At 43.1% G+C, this 27,171-nt stretch overlaps 1 protein-coding gene across 2 annotated transcripts; it reads left to right on the plus strand.

The window, feature by feature from the left end:
• The first annotated feature begins 319 nt into the window (after window positions 1-319).
• On the plus strand, window positions 320-27,049 carry ACE2 (angiotensin converting enzyme 2). Of its 2 annotated transcripts, XM_051623409.1 has the most exons (19): window positions 320-568; window positions 4,821-4,979; window positions 6,835-6,928; window positions 7,557-7,700; window positions 8,955-9,067; window positions 9,625-9,733; window positions 10,482-10,579; window positions 11,980-12,149; window positions 13,278-13,504; window positions 14,291-14,435; window positions 16,416-16,514; window positions 17,180-17,302; window positions 17,654-17,826; window positions 18,714-18,772; window positions 22,951-23,051; window positions 24,053-24,169; window positions 25,407-25,601; window positions 26,245-26,361; window positions 26,621-27,049. In XM_051623409.1, exons 1-18 carry the CDS (start codon window positions 386-388, stop codon window positions 26,354-26,356), a joined length of 2,421 nt encoding a protein of 806 aa, XP_051479369.1. In that variant the 5' UTR covers window positions 320-385; the 3' UTR covers window positions 26,357-26,361; window positions 26,621-27,049. The 2 variants fall into 2 exon arrangements, with proteins under 2 accessions (XP_051479369.1, XP_051479360.1); XM_051623400.1 differs by having other exon boundaries at window positions 26,245-27,049.
• The last annotated feature ends 122 nt before the right edge of the window (window positions 27,050-27,171 follow it).

Here is a 27,171-nt window from a genome sequence, read left to right on the forward strand (position 1 = left end):
CAGCTTATCACCAACCTGTTAAAGGATTCACAGATTCGGAGCTACCAAAGACATGGGCTATAGATAAAGTAACCAGCTGTATCATTGACAGCACATTTGGGAAACATTAACTAAAAGTAAAAGGGTTTTATAAGAAGGCCATAAAATGGCAGCAGTAATTATGTTTTTCCAAAGTTAATAATTGACTTTTGTTTATTTGACGTTTTATAAAAAACTTTTTCCTTTCTCTCCTACAATGGATTAAACCTATAAAAGGCCTGGTGAATTGGATTCAGCCTTTTTTCTTCACGCTAGCCATGCTTGAAGGCTGATGTGACAGAGCTTGACAGAGAAGCTTACCTGAGGAAACTTACTTCACCTGGAAGTTCTCAGCCTGGATACAAATATGTTGGTCCACCTCTGGCTTCTCTCTGGTCTGAGTGCTGTTGTGGCACCTCAGAATGTCACACAACAAGCCTATATGTTTCTAGAAGAGTTTAACAGGAAAGCAGAAGATCTCAACTATGAGGTTTCCCTTGCCTCATGGGACTACAACACCAACATCACTGAGGAGACTGCCAACAAAATGGTAAGTGCTCCATCCAGCAAGTTTTACTGTTGTTTTAGGAATCTGACAGCTACTTTATTGTGGTTCCACTGAGGTTGGCTGAAATCTGGGTGCTACTTCTTTGGTAGCTATGGCTTAGTTTCAGGAGGACAGAAGGGCTTGCCTTAACGTAGCAATGCCACACTGGGAAGTTCCTGGGCCTCTACAGCACAGGTTTGGTGCCTGGGTTGCTCTTGCACTGCACGAGGACAGCTGGAGGCTGGACTTGTCCCTAGTCATCACCTTGCATCGTCTAGGTGAGTAGAGGGAAAAGATGAGGGAGTACTGCATGTTTGGCCCCCAAAGCTGAGCTGGATGGAGAGAGACACCTTCCTCCACCTGGGGTCCCCCACCAGCAGCACCTCCCAGTGTAGTGTTTCTGTGTGGGGCTTCTTTCCTTTCGGAGAAGACACAGCCCAGAGGAGATGGTCTTCTCTCAGGGCTCAGCTAGGCTGCTGAGGTGCAAGGGAATGGGATTTGAATCTCGTGCCCATGTGAGCTCAGGTCTCCCACTTTTTGTAAGACTGACAAATGCTGGGCTTTTTTACAGACAATACTCTCTCTTCTCTGTTGCTGAAATTGTTTCACTTCACAATTAATATACAAACATTTTCTGAATGTAGGCATTCTAGTAATTGTTTGCTGATGGTTTTACATAGTGGCTCACATCCTTTACCTAGTCAGGGACCTTCTCCCACAGCCCCCATCACTATTCTCATGTTCAGGGCTGTTGGTAGACTTCCTGGAGGTATTGAACTATGAAAAAATGAACTGAGATAGTGGATTTCCAGATGCCAGCAGAGGAGTTTGTAGTAGAGTAGTCTAGTATGTTGGTTTGAAAGTCAACTTCCATCTACAGGAAAGACCATAGCGTTTGTACTTATGCTATCTTGCTACCTCATTCTCCCTTCTTTTCAACACCAACCTCAGGTTGTCTGAGCCATCGGGGTCTCTAAGCAGGTCCCATGTTTATCAAGAGCAGTCAGCCATGATCTGGCTGGTTACTGATCCTGCCATGCCTCAGCCTAGCGTCCCATAATCTTGGAGCCTTTCAAAGGGAACAAAACCACCTTGAATTTTGTATTTTAAAATTAACTAAAGTTCTAGAGAAAAACAATTCAGATCCTAAACTGAAGCTGAACATGCTTCATCTTCTTTTGCCTAATGGTTTAATCTTCCACTTTGTAGTCTTGTAGCTTAATTAAAACATGGTTTAATTATCGTATTTCTTAATTAAAGCAAGGAGACTGGTTTCTGGAAGAAATCCTAATGACTAATCATTGTCAATCTGGAATGTTTTCCGAGGCACCTGGTACTTAAACCGTAACATTTCCAAACATGTAAAATGAAAGCGCTGTATAGCACTTTCAGCATTAATGAGATGGCAATAGAATACCTGAGGAGACACCAGCAATAAGAACCAATTAGTCCAGTACTCAGAGAGGGCATTTTCTCTCACTCTCGTCAGTAGCACTGGTAATAAACCTACTGCTCAGCCTCACCTCCATCCCTGGAAAAGTAATGGAACAACTTGTCCTTGGCACTATCTCTAGACATATCAAGGAGATGGGGGTCATCAAGAGCAGTCAACATGGTTTTACCAAGGGTAAGTCATGTTTGACTAACCTCATAGCCTTCTATGAGGAAATTACTAGGTGGATAGATGATGGTAGAGCGGTGGATGTGGTCTATCTTGATTTCAGTAAAGCATTTGACACCATCTCCCACAGCATCCTTGTAGATAAGTTGATCAAGTATGGGTTTGATGATCAGGCAGTGAGGTGGATCAAGAACTGGTTGAAAGGAAGAAGTCAGAGAGTTGTAGTCAATGGGGCAGAATCTAGTTGGAGGCCTGTGACTAGTGGAGTCCCTCAGGGGTCGGTACTGGGACCGGTGTTGTTCAATATCTTCATCAACGACCTGGATGAGGGCACAGAATGTACCCTCAGCAAGTTTGCTGATGACACCAAGCTGGGAGGAGTGGCTGACACACCAGAAGGCTGTGCTGCCATTCAGAGAGACTTAGACAGGCTGGAGACTTGGGCGGGGAAAAACCTGATGAAGTTTAACAAGAGCAAGTGTAGAGTTTTGCATTTGGGGAAGAAAAACGCCATGCACCAGTACAGGTTGGGGGCTGACCTGCTGGAGAGCAGTGTAGGAGAAAGGGACCTGGGGGTCATGGTAGACAGGAGGATGACCATGAGCCAGCAATGTGCCCTTGTGGCTAAGAAGGCCAATGGCATCCTGGGGTGTATTAGAAAGGGTGTGGTTAGTAGGTCAAGAGAGGTTCTCCTCCCCCTCTATTCTGCATTGGTGAGGCCACATCTGGAATATTGTGTCCAGTTCTGGGCCCCTCAGTTCAAGAAGGACAGGGAAGTGCTTGAAAGAGTCCAGCGCAGAGCCACAAGGATGATTAAGGGAGTGGAACATCTCCCTTATGAGGAAAGGCTGAGGGAGCTGGGTCTCTTTAGTTTGGAGAAAAGGAGACTGAGGGGGGACCTCATCAATGTTTACAAATACGTAAAGGGTGAGTGTCAAGAAGATGGAGTTAAGCTTTTTTCGGTGATGACCAGTGATAGGACAAGGAGTAATGGATACAAGTTGGAGCATAGGAGGTTTAAGATGAATATCAGGAAAAATTTTTTTACTGTAAGAGTGACAGAGCACTGGAACAGGCTGCCCAGAGAGGTTGTGGAGTCTCCTTCGCTGGAGACATTCAAAACCCGCCTGGACGCCTTCCTGTGTGATGTGCTCTAGGTGACCCTGCTCTGGCAGGGGGGTTGGACTAGATGATCTTTCGAGGTCCCTTCCAACCCCTAGGATTCTATGATTCTATGATTCTATGCTTCCCCTTCTCCCTTTCTGCTGGAGGAGCAGAGTTAATGAATACTGTCCCTTCTGACTCCTTCCCATCCATTTTCCTTAAAACTGGGCCACAAACCCCATAACTCATAACTATTAGTCTGACTTATAAACCAGTTCCTCCAATTGTGAAAAATCAGACAACAAGCTAACTTCTTTCCCCCAGCTTTTGCAGCCAAAGAGCCCCCCCTTCTGCCTCGTCGTTCCTAAGGCACTTCTCTGTCCCGGCTCAGGGCTAGGAGTTCAGAAACAGATCTACACCGTGATGCTCTTCTTCTGGGTGCTTATCAAGCTTTTGCCCACTGAGCTTTGCAAGCTGTTGAGCAGTGGCAGGGCTTTTTGCTCTGCTTCTATGAAAGGGGTAGGGTTTGGAAAGCCTCTGGGGTTGGCTGCCTTCCTGCAGAGGGGCTGCATCAACAGGGGAGATGTGGGGATGGGACTGCCAGGGGCTTACATCTGCCACCACCTAAAGAAGGAACGGTGTGTCCGTCACATACAGGGCTGAATATCCTGGACACAGCCCTGGTGAAAGTGTTGACCTCACCATGTGTTCACACAGGGATGAAGTGTGCCTGAAGAGCTCTTTGGGCACAATATGGCATTTATGTTTCCTGATGCCTCATCAGGGAGGGAGGGATGCTGTGCTAAGCTATGTACAAACACATTAAAAAAGGTGAATAAGAACAAGACAGTCCCAAACACAACCAATGTTCTTATGGTGCCAGTTTGTGCACTGAAATTTGGGAGTTTCATGTGCCATGGTATGAAACTGCAGCAGTGGAAAAAGCAATCTCACGCAAAACATTCAGGTTTTGCATGCTCAACTCGAGCACCTGTTTAGAGTCTCCTACACTCAGGTATAATCCTCTGTTTCCTAAAATTTCAGGAGAAAGTGATATTTGCATAATGAAAAGACTCAGTATGGGTGTCTTATCTACTGTCTGTCAGTGGTACTGAAGCAGAAATGGGGAATGATACCTGGGGTCACAGACCTCCTGTGCCTTGGTTTATACCTGGTTTCTATTAGGCACAGGTGGGTGAAGCAAAGCACTAAAGGAAGACTGCATGGTGATGAAAACTAGCAGGGAACATGGATAGGTGATGCTGAATCAGTTATAGCAAGCATGGTGTGAGGAGACAGTCCTGCTTTTTGCTATTTCCAAAGAAGAATGGTTATCTGGATGTGTGAATGAAACAAAGCCAAAACATTCTCCAGCCGTTCCACTGCATAGTGCAAGTGCTCAGCCTGCAGTCCACAGGTGGTCCCTGCTACTGTAGTTCTACCCAGAAGTAATGGTTTTGCATACTGAGTACATGAGGCTGCTGCACTCTTTTGGCAGAATAATTCAGAGTTTGTGTGTACTCTTTTCAGAGCCAGGCGAATGCCAAGTGGTCTGCGTTTTACGACAGGGCCTCCAGGAATGCCAGCAACTTCCCATTAGACAGCATCAGTGATGCTCTCATCAAGCTCCAAATCCAGACTCTCCAGAGCAGAGGATCATCTGTGCTGTCACCAGAAAAATACAACAGAGTAAGTTGCTTAATGTAGCTCATTTTTGTCAGGTGAGTTGATCTGCCTCCCACAACCTCCCTGAGAGAGGGAACAGGTGCTGATGCCAGCCTGCTTGTCTCAGGGTGATACTGTTTCTCAGCATCAGTAGGGAGAGGATACCTGTACAAGGTGCTCACAGCAGCACAGGCCTGGAGAAGTGGTCTGGCTTAGGAAGCTGGTTCCCATTCAAGTCAGCAGTTTTCCTATGTCACTTTCCCGTGTGACCATGCAGTGACTTTCAAACACACACACCTCAGAGTTGTCCTTGCACAAATGGCCAGATTAGTCATAAAAGGAAAAGAGGACCTGTGGTAAGTGCTTGGCTAAGTCCAGACCTAGGGCAGTGAGCAGAAAGAGGTGGCTGAAAGGACATTCAATGAGTGAAAGAGGCAGAGGCGAAGGAAGTAATTCTTTTTCTGCACATGTGGCATTATCACTCTATGAAGAAGTGGGGATGTTTCTATGCAGTGGACACCCTGGGATGCTTGAGACTGGGGAGGGTGGATGGCCTCCTTCCACAGAAAGCTACTGAAAGCCAGCAAGATTTATAATGAGATTTTACATTCCCACTGACAAGTTCATGTAAAAGGCATGTCTATAACGATAGTGACTATAGGTGGAATTGGAGTGAGCAGCTACGCAGACTCAAAAGGGATTTATAACCAAACACTGGGGGTTAAATTAGTTTCCTTTTGCTGGAGATCAAATTGAAACATAGGACTGAGTTAGGAGATGCCATAGTCCTGACTACAGAAGGATCCTGAGATTTTTCTGCTAAGAACATGCAAGAAAAACAGCAGATTTGGTGGGAATACTGACAATTCATACAGACTTATATGTATTTTGGACTACAGCAGTGCACTGATGATAATGCTGTCTATGTTGAAGAGGTATTTTCTTCAGTATCCGTCCTGTTTTGACACTTGCAGTTTACTAGATAAATGGCTTTTGAGGCTGAAATTGTTGATTCTTGGTTGAAAAGTGACTTTTTGTACAGTCTGATGGGATTCCATAGGAATATTTAAGTATTCATCACGGATACAAAAATTTCCCTGGGTGCTCATTTATTTTAATGCAGACAGAGATAAAGTTAGAGCTAGACATTAACTACCCCTCCCACTGACAGCTCTACATAGTTCTGATTTAAAGCTTTAAATGAGAAATTACATATCCCTCAAGGAAAAACTAGAAGTGATGCATGTTTTTCTTGCAGTATGAAAACTGAAAACATTTAAAAAACCACAAGCAAACCAAAGCTATGTAGAATAGTTTCTGAGGTAGAGCTGAGTGATTTTAGACACATTTGGCCTTCAGCAGAGCCAAGACATGAGCCATAACTCCTCTATAATGGAGCATATGCAGATCTAAGCAAACAATGTGATGTGACTTTAAGACCACAAGCAACAGTCAGCCTGGCAGCATCTGCAGAAGGAACTCTTTTTGCTGCCGTTCAAAACCATGACCTACCTGGAAAGTTTAGGTGGGTCTATGCTTATGGAAGCACATTGCTACATTTTATTGGTTTATTGCTGCTGTATATTGATAACTCTTGTGACAGTCTGTGCTCTTTAAATTCAGAGCTCTGTCTGACTGGAAATTAAAGATCTGTAGATTACATTGTATATTTGGGAGATTATCTGTCTTTTCCAGCTAGGTCCTGGTTCTGTAATGCATTTAAGCAAATTCTTTCATTAATCTCCACTGAGCTTGAACATATGCTTAAATGTTAAGCTGATGGGTGAAGTGTTGAATCGAGCTCTGAAGGAATTAGCATAATTGGCTGTTACTTGCATAGGGTGAGTTTCTAATAGGCTATCTCACATCTAACTTGCAGCTGAGCACTGTGCTAAACACAATGAGTACCATCTACAGCACCGGGACTGTCTGTAAAATCTCCGATCCATCTGAGTGTTTGGTGCTGGAGCCAGGTACAGTATTGACCACTGCCCCTACTGTGTCCTTCATACTGAGGGTTCAAAAAGAAAATCTCAAGGGTAGCTCCTGACTGAAAGAGAACAAGCTGTAATTTCAATAGATATATCCTGCTATCTGAAGCTTAGTCATAATTTAATTGCACCTTGTAGTTCAGGGACCTTCAGCAGGTTTGCTGCCCAGGAGATGTACTATCTCCTACTTGTAGTAGACAAAATGTGAAGAGGATTGTTCAGCTTGTGTGACAGCATGCCTGTCACCTGGAATTTGCCTTTTGCCTGTGTCACAGAAAGTCTATATTTTTCCCTTGCCATCAAAGTCGTGGGCTTATACTGTATTGAGGCCAGTCCCAAAAGTGCTACCAACTTAAGGGAAGCTAATGCTGAAAAAGCATTTAAGGAACTCATCATCTGCTCCATGGTGCTTAAAAAGAATAAGGGAAAACCCTCAAGTCAGAAAAAGCTGAAATAAAATAATGGGATATTTCAGTTATATCAAACAACAAGCATTTTGTTCTTAGTTAATGACGTTTCTTTTACTTTTGCTCATTTGCCTGCTGTTAAAGAAAAAAATAAAGAGATTCTGCTCTTTCAAGGTCTAGTACTTACTTTTTTGTTCTGACAGGTCTGGACACTATTATGGCTGACAGCATTGATTATCATGAGAGACTGTGGGCCTGGGAAGGCTGGAGAGCTGATGTTGCCAGGAAGATGAGACCCTTGTACGAAGAGTATGTTGAACTTGAAAATGAGGTTGCAAAGCTTAATAGTAAGTCACAATTTTTTTTCTGTTTCTGACAAACCACAGTCTTGCACAGTTTGCACAGGAATTCAAAACCCATACTTTTTTTACACATTGATGAGCAGTGCTTTGCACATAATTGCTCTTGGTATGCACTTGCGAAGTGAGAGGCAGCACAGACAGTTGTTGTTGACCAGATCAGAAGTATGTCACCTGCCTGGAACAAAAGGAGGATGTCTTTGTTGGCACCTTTCCCAAACATAATGTATCAGTGCCTTTGCTTACATACTGCCTTACCCAGAACTGCTCTGCTTGTGACTTACGGGCAAACATGCTCAGTTTAAACAACTTCTGAGTGCTGCTGAGTCTTGACAACATCTCATCTTTTCTGGCAGCCTTGACCTTCTTGCACCAGCCACCAGCAGTACTACATTGATAAGCTATATACCCTAACTGGAATTATTAGATTTTATAGACCTGGGCCAGCAGATGCAGCCAGATGCTTAAAAAGGATTTCGCCCTAAGGGAAGTGTGCTGCCAGTCTCCACACAAATCACAGCGAACTGTCTTTTCAAGGAACAATGGCAAATGGCTGCTAATTTTCTGTGGGAGTATTCTAAAATAGCTTCTGAAATAGCTACATAATCTTTCTCTTGGCTAAATTGCAGCTATATTACCTACTTTCCTATGTGCTTTGTTTTGTGAAGATTGTCGAGCTAGACACCAGGAATAATAAGTTACCATCTGAATAGTTACACAGGAAAATACCAAACATTAAATAATGGTCACCATGACCTTCCTCCATACCACCAAGAAAAAAGACCTCAGTTATGAGTGAGTTCTGCTCCAGGCTTGATGGAGCTCAGTGGACTGGAAGACTTGGTGGAACTGGGAGCTGAGGAGGGGGCCATATTCAGTGTCTACCAGCACATACCTTCTGTGAGAACTGCTTAGCATCCAGCCTGAGCCCAGGCTGCCCTCCCTTACACCCACAGGATCTCCAGTCACGTGTAGTGTTTTTCTTTGACTTCCATCTCCAGCTCTAATGGCTCTAATTAGCAGATAACCATGACTGCAATTTCCGCATATCTCGGAAATCTCTCGTACCTGCACATCAGTGCAACGGAGCTTCGGTGGAGCTCTCTCCTCCCCCTAAACCCAGAGCATCTTCATCACTTTGCTTTGAGGGAAAGGCTGTGTGTCAACAGGGAGCTGCACGGCTCCTGCAGACCTGAGCAGTGCCATGTGTGTTGTCCTGGTGTGATGTGTCTGTGTTTACAGATTATTCTGATTATGGAGATTACTGGAGAGCAAATTATGAAGCAGAGGAGCCAAAAGAATACAAATACAGCCGTGACCAGCTGGTTGAAGATGTGGAGAAGACATTTGAGCAGGTAGAGGCAGGGAAAAGATCTCACCTGGGCCACAGAATGATATTTTGTGATGGTGTGCTCATATGTCAATGTTGTGAAGGAAGACAAGACCTGTTCTAAACAGGCTAATATCAGTCTACATAGGGTTAGCATACACTGAGGGACATACTTGACATTTTTACCTCTGCAGCCATTCAAGGACCAGCTAGGTTCTCTCGGGCTGCACTGTGCTGAAGGCTGAGAAAGGGGGAGCTCTGCACATCCATGCCTCTCCTCCAGAAGGAGAGGGCCCATGGTGGAGGTATTTTTCCTATGCGGTAAATGTAATTCTTGTGACTCTGCATCTAACGTTAACAATTCTCCCTCCCTCAGACATGAACAGGACTTCTGGGGCTAGAATCTGTACTTGAGGCTTGAACCCAGAGGTGGAGGGCAAAGCTCAGCTGCAGGTTTGGAGTGCACTTACCTGCCAGGATAAATTCATCACATTACACCTTCTAGGTTCTCTGTTGAGGAGGAGTAAGTAAGGTAAAGAGAAAAAATATATATTTTTTTTCCTTCTCCTCCTCTGCTTCCAGCTAAAACCTCTGTACCAGCAGCTGCACGCCTACGTGAGGCACAGGCTGGAGCAGGTCTACGGCCCTGAGCTCATCAGTTCCACAGGATGCCTCCCTGCTCACTTGCTGGGTATGTCAATGTGGCTCTGCCACGAAAGCCTGACTTTGCACACAGGATGGTTGCCTTCAAGGCACATGGGAACTGATTATTCTGCCTGATTAATCAGGATATTAACAAACAGGTTACAGATAAGAGAAGGGGATAGGAAAGATGGAGCAGAAGTCCCTAGCAGAGATGGCACAGGTGCTTAGCAGCAGAGTCAGGTGGGGAAGGTAGGTGTCCTTGTCCTTGCTGGATCTGGTGGCACCCAGCTCAAAACTCCAGGACTGGACTGGGACATTGCCCTCCCTGCTTCAGTACTGGTCTTCCTTAGAAATGAGAGTTTCAGAGGGACTTTTTTTCCCCTTTAAAATCTTGTCCTAAGCTCCTGAGATGCATGATTTGCTTTCAAAGCATGCAACATCCAGCTGTCAAAACTATAAATGCATATGAACATGGCAATGGCAATCATGTGAACTAAGAACATGGACTTTCAGTTTTGAATAGACCTTTAGGGAGGTGATCAGTTCTGAAACTATATTGCTAAAGAATAGCTGGTCTTGAGAAAAGAAAAAAGATCTTTGATGTGAGTTTGTCTTATGCAAGACTTTTCAGAAATGCTCCTTTCTACTTCATATCTGGATCAGACCTTTATGGGCATATAGGGGTCCCTATTTATGACACTGCACAATTTATAAAATTGTCTGGCTATTTTGCTCAATACATAATTAATAATTTAAAGTATTTCTATGTTTCTCTCTTTTTTTTTTTTTTTAAGGTGATATGTGGGGTAGATTTTGGACAAATCTGTATGCCTTGACTGTTCCTTATCCACACAAACCAAACATTGATGTAACTTCTGCAATGGTTCAAAAAGTAAGAGATGCCTTTATGCAATATGCATTATGTAACAAATCAAGATGTTATAAAATTTACACACCACATTTCAGCAGCTCTCTAGAAAACTGCAGCTGCCCTAAGACAGTCATGCTGCCAGGAAAGTATTGCCTTCCCTTAACTGTTCTCCTCTCTGTCTTCTCCCCCCTCTTTGACTGGATTAATCTTTGTTCTGAGTCCATTTTTCTCAGAGACACCTATCCATTAAGAGATATATTTTGTTCATATAAATATTCCAGGACTCATGGAGTTGGCTGGTATCAAATATGACCTTTGCCAGCCATTACCATAATCAAATAGTTTGCATATTGCAGGGTTGTTTTTTTTTTTACAGTGCTGTTTATTTGGATACAGCTAGGAAACTGCAATGCTGCCTGTTATCTTTTGATAACTACATAGCACCATAAGGTCTATGTTTGAGATCTGTAGTGTTGACAGCCATCACAGCACCTTTACCAGACAGAGAACACGGGTGAAGATAACTGTAGCCTTGTCTAAAATTCACTCTTTTTTATAAAATAAAAGGGGATCTGTGAAATTTGGTTTCTGAAATGTGATTATTCACCTGAAATGTGATTGTTTACTTGAAGTCTACCCTCCTTTCCTAGGGAACACTCTATGAAAGAGAAGGAATAGCTAAATTTGATCAATAGGCAGTTTGCACAAGCATGCATTAATCTCATCCCTATTTCACAGCACTGACCCCCTTGTAGACTTGAATTTGCATAAACAGAAGCACCATCATGAGGAGGGAAGCATTACTTACAGAGCCTCAGGGCAAAGGCTGGACTCATCCTTGTTGGTGGATGTGCCCAATTTAGGATTCCCATCAAGCTGAGATAAATCTCTGTGAAAACTCAGAACAGTAAATGCAGAACTCCTCCTATGTAGAATAATAAAAGTGCTGAATAACATTTGAAAATATTCTGCTTAAAGTGCAGTTACAATCTGATAAGCAGCTCCTCTAGATGCACCTGCCGGGTTTTATGGTTCTGGCTGAGACTGCCTCTCATGTCCAAGCACTAGAACTGCAGCTTCATTTCCCCGGAAAGGTTGTCCCCAACTGAAGTGGCTGAAGGGTCAGATACCAGATCTGAAGTACCACTGGCAGGAATAACTTTTCTATCTTCTCCACCTTATCTTTATTGAGGGCTTCTTTGGTCTGGGTCAGGTGCTATCTGCTGAACCTCTAAGTGCAGAAACTTGCACTCAGCAGAAATCTGCTGAAGGCAGATACTACTGTCTTGCTCTCATTAAGTCAGGTGCTGACCTGAAGTCTCTGGGAGATAAAAATGAAGTCAGCTGCCCTGTGTTAAGCTGGCTGTTTGAAACAGGCCCCATGCAGAGCCAGCTGTTAAAGATGTCCTTCTCTCTTTCAGAAATGGGATGCAGTGAAGATATTCAAAACTGCTGAGTCCTTCTTCACTTCCATTGGCCTTGAAGAAATGAGAGATGGCTTCTGGAAGAACTCCATGCTCACAGAGCCGACTGATGGCAGGAAGGTTGTCTGTCATCCTACAGCGTGGGATCTGGGCAAGAAAGACTACAGGTACTGCAGTTCTGTGACCCCTCTTTGTACCATCTCCTAGAACATTCGTATTTTCACTAAAGGCCTACCATGCTGGTTTAAGTTATAGTTTTTTTGGTTTTGGTTTGTTTTGGGCTTTTTCTGTTTAGTTGGTATTTTTGTTTGTTTTGTTTTGTTTTGTGGTTTGTGTTTTCTTTCTGGCTCATAAGAGGGGAAAGGAAGACAAGAGAGCAGGGATCCTCTGTGACTATAAATATTTCTGTGTAACTTTTTCTGTGAAAACCTAAGGACTAATCTCAAATATAAGCAGAGAAGTTAATACTATGATTTAGAAAAATAATTACTATGTTCTAGGGCTTAAGAAATAAACACAAATGCAGTTGCTTGTGGATAGCAGTGGGACTTGTGGACACCTGCACATTCTGCAGCAATAGCACAGGTCCTTGGGTAGCAAGTGAAAACCTCCTGAGAGGACACTGGCTATCTTTAGCAGATAAATCAGAAGTGGTAGGCAGACTTCCAGAGTTTCACAAAAATCCACCAATCTCTTCTATATTTGAGAAAAAAAGAGGAACAGTTCTCACACAATGAAGACTCCTGGGGCAAATTATGTCCCCTCTTGTATTTTCCCCTGTTACCCAGAAAAACAGGCTTGTCCCCCATCAGAGCCTGAGTGAAAGCTGCCAGCCTCACACTTCACACCTCAGCAGGCTGGGGAAGGTGAAAGAAAGCCCTATTTAAAAGCAATTCCTTTGGCAAGTAGTACCTACAGGAGAATGAAGTAGGAGGAGTCACTCACACATGGTTTTTTTTACACTACTGTTTGCCTAAGTTCGATGGTAGGTGCTCACTCCAACTCACACAGTGAGTTAGTGTATTACCAAGTCTCAGAGAGCAACTGCTTCTCACAAAACATCAATTTTCTTACTCCCAGCAAAATTTCAAGGTGCCTGAAGGTGTTTTTCTGAGTTCCCCTCCAAGCCTCTTTGGCAGTAGGCTATGGATGTGGCACATGCCCGTGCTATGTTGTGGCTGCCTGGGTTTTGTGAGAGACGAGGCATTCACCATCTCTGGAGGCAGGCAGGGCTCAAGCAGCAGCTGGCCAGCCCATTGTGTCTCTAACCATATGCACTTTGCTCTGACATGCAGGATCAAGATGTGCACTAAAGTGGCCATGGATGACTTCCTGACTGTGCACCATGAGATGGGCCACATTGAGTATGATATGGCATACTATGAGCAGCCCTACCTGCTCAGAGGCGGTGCCAATGAGGGCTTCCATGAAGCCATAGGTGAAATTATGTCACTTTCTGCAGCCACTCCTCAGCACTTGAAGTCTCTTGACCTCCTAGAGCCAACTTTCCAAGAGGATGAAGGTAAATAAATGCATAGATGTTACATATTTAAATGAAAACACTTCTAGGCCTTATTTTGCAGCAGAGGATTGTGTCTGCAAGCTGAGGATCAACTGAGAGGCTTCTGGAAATCTTACCCTACCAACTTATCAGAACTACTTTATTTTTTCCCTTTTCCCCCAACCCCCCTAAATCACACAATAAAGCAAGGATGCAGCAACATAAATTTAGAAGAAGATAGCTAGCACTTAATTACCTTCAACACTGAACAGCTCTTCCCAAAATCTTCATAGTTAATTTGCATTTCAGTCTTTTAAATTTCTCTTGCATGAATCTATACATATCTCTACCAAGGTATGTACTTCGCAGTTCAAATGAAGCTGGAGCCCTGAGATTTACATCTCCAATTTAAATGAACAGTGAGTGGACAACATAGGTAGGCCCTCATTATAGTGCAATTTGCCTGGCTTCTCTGAGTATTACATTGTAATGATGGAGATGTACCAAAATCCTCAGCTCAAAATTCCCCAGAGCCTGGGGAGGTTTTCAGTGGAGGATAATGTCATGGGAGTGCCAACGGGTTAAGTTATTTAAGCAGCCGAGGGAAAAGAGACAAAACTGTGTACAATATTCAAGTGATCTTCTATCATGTTTTTTTCAGTAGTGTTCTTTCTTCCACTTTTTCCTTAGTGAAAATCTATAATTCAAGCCAGATGTAAGCATTAGCTGTAAAAGGAAGCAACTTCAGCTGTCTAATCAGATACTAATTGCTGCCATAACCATTGCTTTAACTATTTCTCTCTTTAGAAACTGAAATCAACTTTCTACTCAAACAAGCTCTAACAATTGTTGGAACAATGCCTTTTACTTACATGCTGGAGAAATGGAGATGGATGGTGTTTAAGGGAGAGATTACAAAGTCGGAATGGACGAAGCGGTGGTGGGAGATGAAGTAAGTTTGAGAAACAAGAAGGATTTTTTGCACGTTATCCTGCAAACCCATCCGTTCCTAGCATACTGAGGTGCCAGTGGCCCCTCCATAATGCAGGATCTGTCTCTCTACAAAGTCCACAAAATCACAGAATCACATAATATTAGGGGTTGGAAGGGACCTCTGAAGATCACCGAGTCCAACCCCTCTGCCAGAACAGGACCAAAACTAGGGCAGATCATTCAGAAAGGCATCCAGACAGGTCTTGAAAGTCTCCAGAGGAGACTCCACAACCTCTCTGGGCAGCCTGTTCCAGTGCTCTGCAACCCTCACAGTAAAGAAGTTCTTCCTCATCTTGAGATGGAACTTCCTGTGCTTGAGTTTCAATCCACTGCCCCTCGTCCTATCACAGGGCACAAGTGAGAAGACCTCGTCCCTGCCTTCTTGATGCCCAGCCCTCATGTGTTTATAGATATTTTTTAGATCCCCTCTCAGACTTCTCCTCTTTAGACTGAAAAGCCCAGGTCTCTTAGCCTTTCCATGTAAGGCAGGTGTTCCAGTCCCTTAATCATCCATGCAGTAGGCTGCCAGGGAGAAACACCCAGTGTGGTGCAGACAACGTCTCACAAGCCACGTGCCCCCATTAGCACTGTTTAGCCCTGGGTATTTTAACCTGTCTCTCAGCAGAATTTCTTCTCTTCTAATGTCAACTTCTCTGATAAAGACAGCCCATGGACTTTGCACAAGATATTCCAGATCCCAGGCTCAACGTTGCTGTCCCCCCTGCACATGGCCCAAGACATCTATGTATCTTAAGTACAGCCCCTCCTTAAGTCTCAATGGGCATATGCTTGGCTTTGCTCCCCATGTCCTTAAGGACAAGTGGAAAGTGAAGTTCAACATACTTGCCAGCGTGAAAAGCATACAGATCTCAATCCACTTATCATCTGTGCACACTTCTCTGCTTTGCCTTTCCTCCCCATTCTAGAGTGGTTCTGGAGGCAAGTTGTCTGAAAGACTCTAAAATGAGTCTTTCCTCTTCTGTGTATTAAGTAAGATGACACTTTTCTCAGTCAAGAAAATAGAGTTCTCTTGGCAAGTAATATCTAGAGACGCCTTTTCAGATTATGCCCACCAGCCAATCTATTTTCAGCTTCCTGTAGCTCAAGCTTAAAAGCAGTTTGTTTCAAACTGGAGTCTGTGATTTCCTGGGTTGGTTAACATGGGGGCTGAAAAATACAAAAAAAACCAAACAAGCCCCACAGTGAAAATGGAGTCTGCTCTCTAACATGAACACAAACAGTGAACCTCCATCAGCAAACAAAATCTATAATAAAACATGATATAAACAAGCCTCCTGACCCACTGTAAAAATCAATCAGCTTTGTTTTAGTCAAAAGTAGCAAAGATGTAAGAGAAACAGAGAATGACATATTGTTCAGGGAAGCTTATTACATTTCTTGTAGTAGCACTGCAAAGTTCTCTGCTAGAGCAAGACCTCGAAATAAAGGTTTTAAAAAAATTATTTCCATGTAAGCTTATTACCATTTCCAGAAATTTGGTATGGTTTTGTTTCCATAGTATTGCCTAGGAAACATGCTTTCAGGAGCGGGAGATAAAGAGAAACTTCCTCTCCAGTCCACAGCAGGCCATACACCTTTTGGGTCATCCAGTCTTCGCAATCCCTTGCCCAGGGATGAGCCAGGGCATGAAGTGTGTGTGAAGCTCATGTCTTGTAGATTATTTCACACCACTAATTACTCTCTGCAAAGCCTGCTATCATATAAATTCTTCCCTTACACAGTTTCAAAGCAGCTTCTTATCCATGGTCTCCAGCTGTGCCACAATACTCATTTGGGATTACTGGGAGATGTACTATCTTCTTGTGTTTGGAAGAGAGAAGTGCCCATACATATCAAACAATAAAGAGCAAGAGCAGTGTCAGAATATTTTGCCTTATTATCTATTAACGGAAATCCCATGTGTTTTCTTCATCCCTAGGAGAGAAATAGTTGGTGTTGTTGAACCTGTCCCTCATGATGAAACCTATTGTGACCCTGCTGCACTGTTTCACGTGGCCAATGATTACTCATTCATAAGGTAGCTCCATCCTTGCTCAGTGTTTAGTTCATTACTTATGTTTTGTGTAAAGAACAAGCCTTGACTACCTAAACCATCTACTGGAGAGTCTCAGGACACAATCTTATTTTGTTTCAAGTCCTGATTAAACAGTCACTGATCTCAGCGAAAATTCTGCAGACATCTGGGACTGCTCCATAGCAGCCCGGAGGCTGCTGAGCTTCTTGTTGACCAGAGAAGCTTTGTGCTGTCATAAAAACAGTGGGAGGACAACTGTATAGGGTGCTTGCCTCTTGGGGGGATAGTGTGTCCCACACCACTCTCACTTGGGCCATGGACATGCAGCCCTGAAGCAACTAAGTTTGGATATCCCTCCGTGTCCCACCTGCCTCATTTTAGAGGGCTCAGCTGGAGCAGAGTGTTGGGCCTTAAAAACCCTACTTGCTCCTGGGTTACTTGCCAGCAACCAGCCTGGAGGCTCTTCTGCTGAATTTGAACTTGTAATTTTGTTAAATCTGCATGAGTGCAGCCTATAAATATTAGTTGGCCTCCCTCCCTGCAGTGCAACCTCCCAAGCAGGAGCACTGGCTGACACAGCAGAGATTTGCAAAGGCCAAGGGCTCAAGGATTTCCTTGCCAGATGACTAACGAAAGCTCTGCCTTCCTTCTCCTCACCCTTCCTTTAGGTATTACACCAGGACCATTTATCAGTTCCAGTTTCAGGAGGCACTTTGCAAGGCAGCTAATCATACCGGCCCTCTTCACACATGTGACATTACCAACTCCAAAGCAGCTGGTCAGAAATTGAGGTAACAAAGCAAATTTCACACGTGTAATAAATAACAAAGCCTAATTCATCCTTGACAGCTTCTGGAGTCGATGAGGTTGCACTAGGAATGAACTTAGCCTGGAAATTTAGCATAAGTCTGCCCAGTTTATTTTGATAAGTTTACTTAATTTACATCAGCTGAGGATCTAAACATCAAAGTTTTAAATGGCAATTAAAGAGCAAATTATTGATTTTAATTAATAGGAATGATGGGAGGAAGGAGGGAAGTCAGAAGCAAAAAAGAAAACTTTTACACCAATCATAAGTTATTTTGTTAGATACCTAGATGGAACATGGTAATAACACGTTACCTCTTCTTCCACATACACAGAAAATTGCTTGCATTAGGCAGATCCAAGCCCTGGACAGAAGCACTAGAAAGCGTAACAGGAGAGAAATACATGAATGCAGAGCCCTTGCTCCACTACTTTGAACCTCTATATAAGTGGCTGCAGAAAAACAACTCTGGCAGATACATCGGTTGGAAAACAGACTGGGCTCCATGTATGTATGGCTTGTGGGTGAATTAAGGACACTTGTTAGTCCCGACAACACTTGACCAGCAAAGTCCCTCTCTCTTGTAGCTGGTGAAGGTTCTTCTCCCTGTGGAAGTAGGGTTATGGGAAATACACACCCAGCAGCAAGTTTTACTCACAGGAAGGCAGACTGGCTTCCTCATGGTCATAACTGGAGAAGTCAGTACACATGGGATTTGTCATAGCCTCATCCAGTTTTCACGAATTGAGTTTCTTTTCTTTGTGATAATGATAATGCTAAGAGTGTGGGATGGCTGTGCAGAGGGAAGAAAGATCAGAGGCTTGGACTTGCGTGGCACTTGCCTGAGAAGAGCATGACTGTTCTGTGAGGCTGGAGCCACTGGTCCTGGGAGTCGGAGGACCGTGAGCTGGGGATGTAGGAGCAAACCAGTACAGAAAAATTACTACTGTTTTGTTTGCTGTCATGTGCTAGTCAAAGAAAGGAGCTCAAGGGGAGGAAAAGACAGTGGAAAAATGTGGTTTTCAACCTGTTGTAGTGACACTGAGTGTTGAACCACACCGATCATATAGCTGTAACCACTGTCAGTACTGGAGAGCATGGTAGCACAGTGCTGTGCCAGTCTCTCATGGTGGGACTCACTTAACCAGACACCAACATCTGCACCTGAAGTGCTCATTCTCCATGGAGGGAAAGAAGCATTTAATTTGGGACGTGTCTAAAGAAGACCAGAGGACTATACTCTAGATGTGCTCTCTCTTTCTATACACTACAAAGCCAGACATGGATGACTGACAGCTCAGATGCAGATGTTTGCAGTAGAGGTGGGTGGCTTCCCAAGCGTTAACTATATGTCCCTGCAGCTCTTACATGGCCCTTGTTTCTCTTTAAACCAGTTTCTGACAACGCCATCAAAGTGCGCATCAGCCTGAAATCAGCGCTGGGGGACGAGGCGGTAAGTGAGTTTGCACTGTGAGATGTTGGTCTAAAGGCTCTCAGAAAGTAAGGCAGGGTGTAGCTGTTTTTTGTGCCTAAAGAGTGGCATCAGTTCAGGTGAAGGGGAATCATATAAAAGATGTCCTGTCCGAATTTGTGGTCAAAGCTCCCTCTACAATCACTGGATGGACCCCTCCACCAGGAGCGCTCCCACCCATTTTGAGAAAGACAGCTCAGCTAGATCAATTGAGTTTTTCTGTGGAGCTTCTGATCATCTTTTATCTGCTACAGGAGAGGCCTGGAGTGCTAGCATAGGGGCATCTGTGTACCTGAAAAGAGCTATTTTTCTCAGACACACTGATGTGCCTCTACCCTCATGTTTCTCCTAATTTCCAGCATCATGGTTATGTTGGCTGCCTTCAGAAGTTTTTATTAGAGAAGCTACATCACATTTAAATGTGGGGATAAAGCAGAGAGAGTTGAATCCCACCCTCTATTCTCAGTTTCTCTTTATTTCATACTGAAACACTGCTGACAGCATTCCTTTGTAGATTTTTAAATTTTTTTTTTGCCTGCTTGCTGTAATTTTTCCAGGCCCTGATATATCTGGCGGCCTCCCTGTCCTCCAACCTTTATGCAGAGACAGCTCTGTTAGTAAGACTGTGGGGTCAGTGCAGCTGCTTTGCTTTCAGACAAGGAGAAGAGCTTTCATTCCCAAGACCTTGTCTACTCTCCCCAGTTATACCAGCTGATCCAATAAAATGTATTACAGCAACTGAAAAAACTCATCAAAGCCAAAAATGGCTTGTAAGATTTTAAACACAGCATTGGCTTAGCCCATCTGTTTAACCCAGACACCCGGCTGAAAATTTGCTCCTCATTCTTGCTGTGCCTCTTCATGCTAATCTCACGGAGGCAGTGCAGGAGGCCTCAGTGCAGACACTTCATTCCTGTTAATAGCCATTTTCACCTTGCAGAACATTAGCCATTTTCCAGGAACAAGTGTGTCATCAGGCAGGTCATTTAGACCTGCATGTTGGAGCGTATTGGACTAGCAAGGACACAACACCACGGGCTCATTTTTCACACGAATTGATGCTCTCACATCTATCACTCTTCTCACATGGAAGCCCCAGGGGAGTTTTATTGCCTCCTAGACCACTGAGTCGAGTTAGATACAATTCAGAACTGATATCAACAGCATGAAAAGGTACCATATTACAACACATTTATTAGTCATTATGGTTAATGTTTAGCTTAATACCGTTTTTATGCCTGCCTTTTGCCATCATAGTCTTTTGTTGTGCAATTTAGCAGCTGTAAACCAATCTCGTACAGATTACTTAATTTGAATTATTGTGTGGACTGTAGGTTCCTAAGCTCTGAAGAGCAAGCCATGCATTTTCCTCTCAAAACTAGCCCACACCACCAACTTGCGAGAAACCTTTTCCATTCAGTAACTTTCTGCTTCCCCATAAATTTCCCTTATGCATCCCGTGTGGGATGTGACTCGGAATGCTGGTATGCCAGTAGTGGGTAATGGTATATGCATGAACTGGCATAGGGAAAAGGCAGGGGGAACATTGAGCAAGAATCGCAGCCCAGCTACACAGAGCAATACATTTTGTCTGCTTGATGCAGCTCACAGCACACAGAAACTGGGAACCCAGTGCAACTGTTTGTTCAAGATGTACTTCGAGCTGCTTTGCACCATCAGGACAGGAAAAAGCATTATGAGCATGCCAGCAAATCCTTTTGTATTTCTGCTCTTCAGCATTGGATACAGCAGAAAGGGAAAGACCCCCTCCTCTGCAGAAGGAGAGCTGCACTGTGGGGGCAGCTGCAGTGCACACAGGCAGTCCTACTCCTCTCAGCTACCTACCCTGCCTGTTACCAGCAGGGAAGGTTCAAAAGCCCAAAGTTCTGGCAAATTAAGCACTCAGACTCAGGGGCTTATGCCAGCTGTGCCAGAGTGTGAGCTGCTGCAATTACCCTGCTAATTGTTTTCAGGCTGATGAGATTAAAGCTGCAGCAGTAGCATCATCAGTGTAGCTGATGAGGCTGAAAACACCCACAGCTTTGCTTCAGCCAGGGTTTTATGAAAATGCCTTTCAAGGGAAACTGCTACAAGAACTCTGCTGCATAACTCAGGGTCTACCTTATTTAAAATAAAGGGTTCCAGGAATGTAGATCCCTTGACCACCATTTGAAAATCTGAACCCTCTTCAAACATTAATTCAAAATACCTCACTGGGTCGATCTTACACACGTGGTTACGTTGTAAAAAGCTGGCACACAAGACTGTCTTAGGAAACGGAGAGCTGTCAGTCTGCTGGTATTTTGATACATTTTACAATGGCAAGTCCTTTTTTGAATCAGAGGCCAGACTTGTACTGTCTTTCAAGTCATACGTGGCATTTTGGAGTGACCTGCTACAACAGAGCAGAGGCACTTGGCAAAATTCATTTTACTGTAAAAGCAAAGCAGCCTCTGTTATGAACAGCAAGCACCAAGGTAGGTTGCTGAGATGCCTTGGGAAGGCGTGTGAGTAGTCGTTACTCAAACACAGATCAGAAGCCAGCCAGGTACTTTCTATTCACACAGCCAGTAATGGTGTTTATAAGGGCACTGGAGACACACAGTGGGAATTAAAATACATTAGATTTAAAAAGACAAAATAGACTCCACAAAAACAAATACATTATTAAAAAGCTAAGATGCTAAGTACAGAAAGAGGTAGTAAAGGAATCAAGAACAATTAGCTTTTGACTGGAGGAAAAAAAAAACAAAACAACAAAACATCAAAAACAAGCAGCACTGCAGAGCCTAAAAATGTTTGGGATAAAAGAAAAATTGAGAATTCCTGCACAACAGCATTGCTGAACACGGCCAGCTGCCAGAGACAACAGTGCTAACCACAAGCATGCTTCAGCACAGGCTTTACCTGCTGCCCAGCAGGCAGGAGAAAGCTGGGAGCATTTGCCAAGGCACAGGTTACTTGCAGCTTCAACCCTTGTTAGTGGGGACAGGCAGAGCTGGTACCAGCCCCTGCCCTCCACATGCTGCTGGGATGGGGCTGGGGACTGCTCTGTGGCTGGGGCTTTGGATCACTTGTGTCCAGGGTCATGATCCTGCACAGACTGGCACTCGTTTTGACTCTTTCCTCCTATGTATTTCTCTACATTTCATAGCAGTGTCAGGAGGAGAACAGGGTTGAAAAATGTAGCTGGATTTTATAAAGCCCGTTACAACAGGGCTGCCTTCTACCACACCTTCCCAAATGATACGCAAGAAAGTCAGGGGCTGTGTAAAACTGTCACTGACAGCATTCACAGGTATTCCTGCTCAGGTTTGATAAACATAGTCAAATCTAGACCTTTGGCAGACAAAAAAAATGGCCACAGAATTCAACTGGAAATTTTCCCTTCATACACACAAGGTGTTGCACAACAGACCAGGCTGCATTATCAGCTCCTGCAGTGGTTTTTGCCTCCTGTACAGCTCTCAGTGCTTGCTCCAGAGCAGCTGTTTTTGACTTCCACTGCTAACTTTGTACTCATAAGGAGGAGCCTGCACACAGGCAGTGCATTTTTTATATCACCTATCTCTTCTCCTGGAAAAAACAACACCTATATGCTCACTGAATAAATACTAATGCAAAGAGGTTTTTTACCAAAAGGAAACAAACCCCCCCAAGTAATCCCAGCTCATCAAGTAAATAAATGAGCTACCTTCACACAACCTCACCCATCAGTTTCTCTTTCTTAAAAGAACAGGTCTGCAAATAAGATTGTGTGATTAAAACAAGATTCAAATTAAGAAATCCTTAGACTCCAAGAAGAATGCACAATATTTAGTAGGAATAATGTTGTTCCTGCTGCCTTCCCTCGCTATAAGGCTGGGAGATGCTGGGACTGCAGCATCTTCGGCAACCCCATGTAAAGGTACCAGAAATTTCAGAGGCACAGCATGATGCAGTGTCTGGCAGCAGGTATGGCTGCTTGGTCATTCTCCTGAAGAGCACCCAGATTAACAGAGCTGAAAGATTTGAGTATGTTCCTGAAGTGCTATCATAGCACAGATAAATAATACTGAAACACGTGTCAAGCATTACAATTGCTATTTCTTTTTAGGATGATTTCTTAGTGTCAGATAATTTGCCATGTCTGATGAATTTCTCCTCTGCTGTTTTTGCAGTATAAATGGGATGAAAGTGAGCTCTTCTTGTTCAAGTCATCTGTTGCCTATGCCATGAGAAAATACTTCACTGAGGTGAAGCAACAGGAAGTTAATTTCCAGTGAGTGACTTGCTTAATTGTGCCAGCTATGTCTGTATTGCTTCTGGTTCGCTAGCAGCATGAATTGGTGGAATTAATTGTGCCTTCTGACAAATGTGAGGTGATAGCAAACGTTGTCAAACACCAGCTGGTTGTAAAAGGCAAGTTGCCAGCTTGGTTACATGCTGTCTTTTCACTTAGGAGTCTGAAGTTTGGGAGTAATGTGCTAAAGTTAGGTAACTTCATTGCATGCAGAAGGCTTTGACCCCCACAGGTCATCAGTGGTGAAAGTGAACCTTGAGAATTTGTGCCCGAATCCTATACGGGAATATCAGGGAGGATACACTGATTAGAAGTAAGAATTCTTAGCAATGTATGTGTATGATATTGAATATTAAAGTGGGTTTGGAGCCAAGGAAAGATAAATGTCTTTATTATAAAGCACTGGAATTCTCTGTGTACTTACTAATCTTATCTAGGTTCACTTAAAAACATAAAATCTATTGTCTGAAATTGATTTTGGGAAGAAAACCAACCATTTTTATTAGGTCTCTTAAAAAAAATTGGGAAGCTGTCTACTTAAGCCATTTGATACTACCTTATAGAACATCAGTCATGTAATGTTTAGGATCTACTCTCAGCAGAATATAAGAAATAAGGAATTTTTTTTTTCACTTGGTACTTCATAGATCAACTCATTCATGAGATCTGCTCCAAATACCCTCTGTTCTACTGCTGATATGTGCTTTGGAAAATTATACCGAGGATTGTCTTAGGTACAGAGTAGACTTTCTCCATCTAAAGTTATAAATCAGCACATAAAAAAAAAAAATTTTTTTAAAAAATATATATTCTGTCAGGAAAATCGATTTCTCTTCCCAGTTGAGTTCAAGAGGAAGCATTCACTCAGCATCAACTAATCCCTGACACTGCCAATCAAACACAACTGTTCAGTTGCCCAAATTTAAAGCTAATGTCATCTCAACAACTAAAAATCACTTTCTCTTCTCTTTCTCATTCAGGATTGCAGACATTCACGTTGGGGAACAGACACAAAGGATCTCTTTCTACCTTACTGTCAGCATGCCAGGCAATATCAGTGATATTGTGCCCAAAGCTGAAGTGGAAGATGCCATCAGGTGAGATTTTTCTATCTGGGGATAAAAAACCTACCAACCAGGTGAAAAGGTGGAAAAGAAAATGGTGCTCAAGTCAGCAGAGGCAGAAGGGGTAATAAGAAAGTAATTTCTGCAGTTAGCATTAGAATAGTGATTGCAAATAGTAAGAGAAACTGTTCCGACAGAAAAAAAACCCACAGTATATCTGTCTGATGGTGTCTTGGGCAACAGCCAATGTAAAATGCTTCATGGGGGCTTGTAAAAGTGCCATAACACACTTAATTGCATCATACCTTGCCATAAAGTATCATTGCTCAAACTTTAACAGGAACTATCTTCTATTTTGAAATACAGAGCACAGTAATGGTGTGTGCATGCACACATTTCCTTCCTCTCATTAGTGAAAATTCAGTGCAAGAATTATTGTTACCAAGAGCTCCAGAGTAATGATGTATTAGAAAGACAGCCAGACGTATTTGATTATACAGAAAAAAAAGGGGTCAGCACAGGAGCTAGTTCCCATTTACTGGTCAATGAAGAGCTCTTTTATAGCACAGGGTGACAGCACTGTAAGTCATTGCTGTGAAAATGGTAAGTAAAACTGCAACTCTTCAGATGGTCATGGATAATGTACAGTGGGAAGTGAAGAGGGCACAAATCTAAAGGCAGCAGCATCATGAGATAGGGTTGACAAAACCAGTGAGATAAGTTAGTGAACTGAGAGAGAAGAATGAGGCTACGAAATTCACTTGTTAGCACTCAATAGCAGAAACAGAAGTTCAGGGAAAAACAAGGTGCAGTAAATACACCAGGGAAAGAGTTTTCAGGGCACTGAAAAACACAAGAATCAGAACTATGGAAGACTGTAGGAGGGGAACAGGTAAGAAGATGTCAAAGTTGTGGTTTTCTGTCACATACCCAAGTAACTTAAAGAGAATGAAGGGTAAAATGCAAGTAAAGAGTGAGTTCTGAAGGCCATTTCCCTCATTTTGATAAATGTTAAGACTGAGTTTAAGAGTTCATACAGTGTCTAAACATGTCAGTTGAGATGTAACAGGTTGAAGGTTTAAGTTACTGTGGTCATCACTCACCACCCCATGCCAGAAAGAATATGGGTTGAGCAGTACCTCCTGTGCAGCCTTTTCAACTGAGCAGTACAGGGGAAGCTTGGCACACCAGAGATTTATAAAGTGACTGAAAACTGTTTATTTCTTTCCAATAAACATGTGAAACTCTTTGAATTTGCTTTTGATGGCAGGATGTCTCGTGGACGAATCAATGAGGCTTTCAGACTGGATGATAACACGCTGGAGTTTGTGGGCATACTTCCAACCCTGGCCCCACCTTATGAACCTCCAGTCACCATCTGGTTAATTGTATTTGGGGTGGTCATTGGCCTGGTTGTCGTTGGACTTATAATCTTGATCGTCTCTGGGCAAAGAGATCGCAAAAAGTGAGTGGTATTTTTGACACTGTGATCATGATCATTGGAAGACACCCTGGTGATTGAATTACCAGGTTGCTTACAAACAGGCTGCCAAATCTAACTGAAGCTAGTTAAGGGATTGAAGCTTATTAAACCCCTCCCATCTACAGTGACAGCTAAAGGTCCAGCTTCCTGTCTTTCAGTGCATGGCAGGTTTGGTAGCTCATTGCAGTTTCCCCACCATCAACGGTATAACAGCTGGACATTGTGGCCACAGGGAGCCACAGTGTGGCCAGGCTTCTGCCAACCTTACTGCAAGGTGGGTGGGGTGGTCTGCTGGGAACACAGGGCCATCTCCAACAGTAGAGTTGTCCCCATTTATCAGCACCTGCAGTTTTCAATAGTCTTGTTGGAGGCTGTTCAGAAATGTAATCTCCCCTAAACATTGTTGCTTTAACAGCAATATTGCTGGATTGGTTTTCTGTTTCTTCATAGTGGGGTTTCTAAGAGCATAGTATGTTTGCTAGAGTTCCTCTTAAGACCAACTAAATTCCTTTTATATAAATATTTCCAGTTAAACACAGTGTTATTTTTCAGTAGGGTTTTCTGGAGATTCCAAAACGACTTGAACAGAGCAGGGCTTCTAATATAAAATGAATATTCATTGCAGGAGGGCGAGGAGTAAGGACAGAGCAAACAGTGGAGTGGTGAACCCTTACAATGAAGAGGGAAAAAGCAACATGGGTTTTGAGCCATCTGAAGATACACAAACATCATTCTAGAAGATGTGGGTACATGAAGGATTTCTAGTTTTTTTTCATTTAACTTTTAACATTAGTGTCTAGCAAGGACCAAAGCACTATGGATATCATAAAACATAATGTTGACCATAAATCTACTGGTTCATAGACAACAACAACTAAATCTGCTGTTTATGTGGTAAAACAGAAAGGTAGAGAACATGCAAAAATCCAAAATATACATGTCCTGTGGCTTTTCTATGAATTTTGTGCATAATATTACACACCATTTTTGCTGCATTTCAGAAGTATGCTGCATCCAACTTCTCTTTGTTTCCTCTGTAATGAGATACAAAAGCTCGGAAGCATTCAAGACAGACATACGAATAACTCACATACTCCTAATGCCGATGAGGAACATCTTGATTTTTCCAGACAGAGACCTTAAAAGTGTTTCTAATAAACAGTGAGAAAAAAACCATACCTGACTACCAGGTGAACCATAGTGACAAAGAACTCAATTTGGTATGAAGTAACTGCAACAGGAAATCTGTAGCAATGTAAAATGGATACTGGATGAAGACTAACAAGAACTGGAACTTTGTTAGGAAGCTGCAATATAAGTTATTTTTCTAACTGTTTGCTTTATAAGTATTTTAGAGACCAAATAGCCCATGCTCTCTCAAAAAAAGAAAAAAAACCACACACACACACACAAATAACGTCTGTGTTATGTTGTCATCTAAAAATGGAATAAACTTCCTTAATACTAAATGATCAAAGTTGGTGGTTTTTTTCAGTACCTTAGCCATTGCCTTCACTGTGAGAAGTGCTGCATCATAAACACTGCTTACTAC

Source organism: Apus apus, chromosome 1 (genome assembly GCF_020740795.1).
Source record: "Apus apus isolate bApuApu2 chromosome 1, bApuApu2.pri.cur, whole genome shotgun sequence".
Lineage (NCBI taxonomy): Eukaryota > Metazoa > Chordata > Aves > Apodiformes > Apodidae > Apus > Apus apus.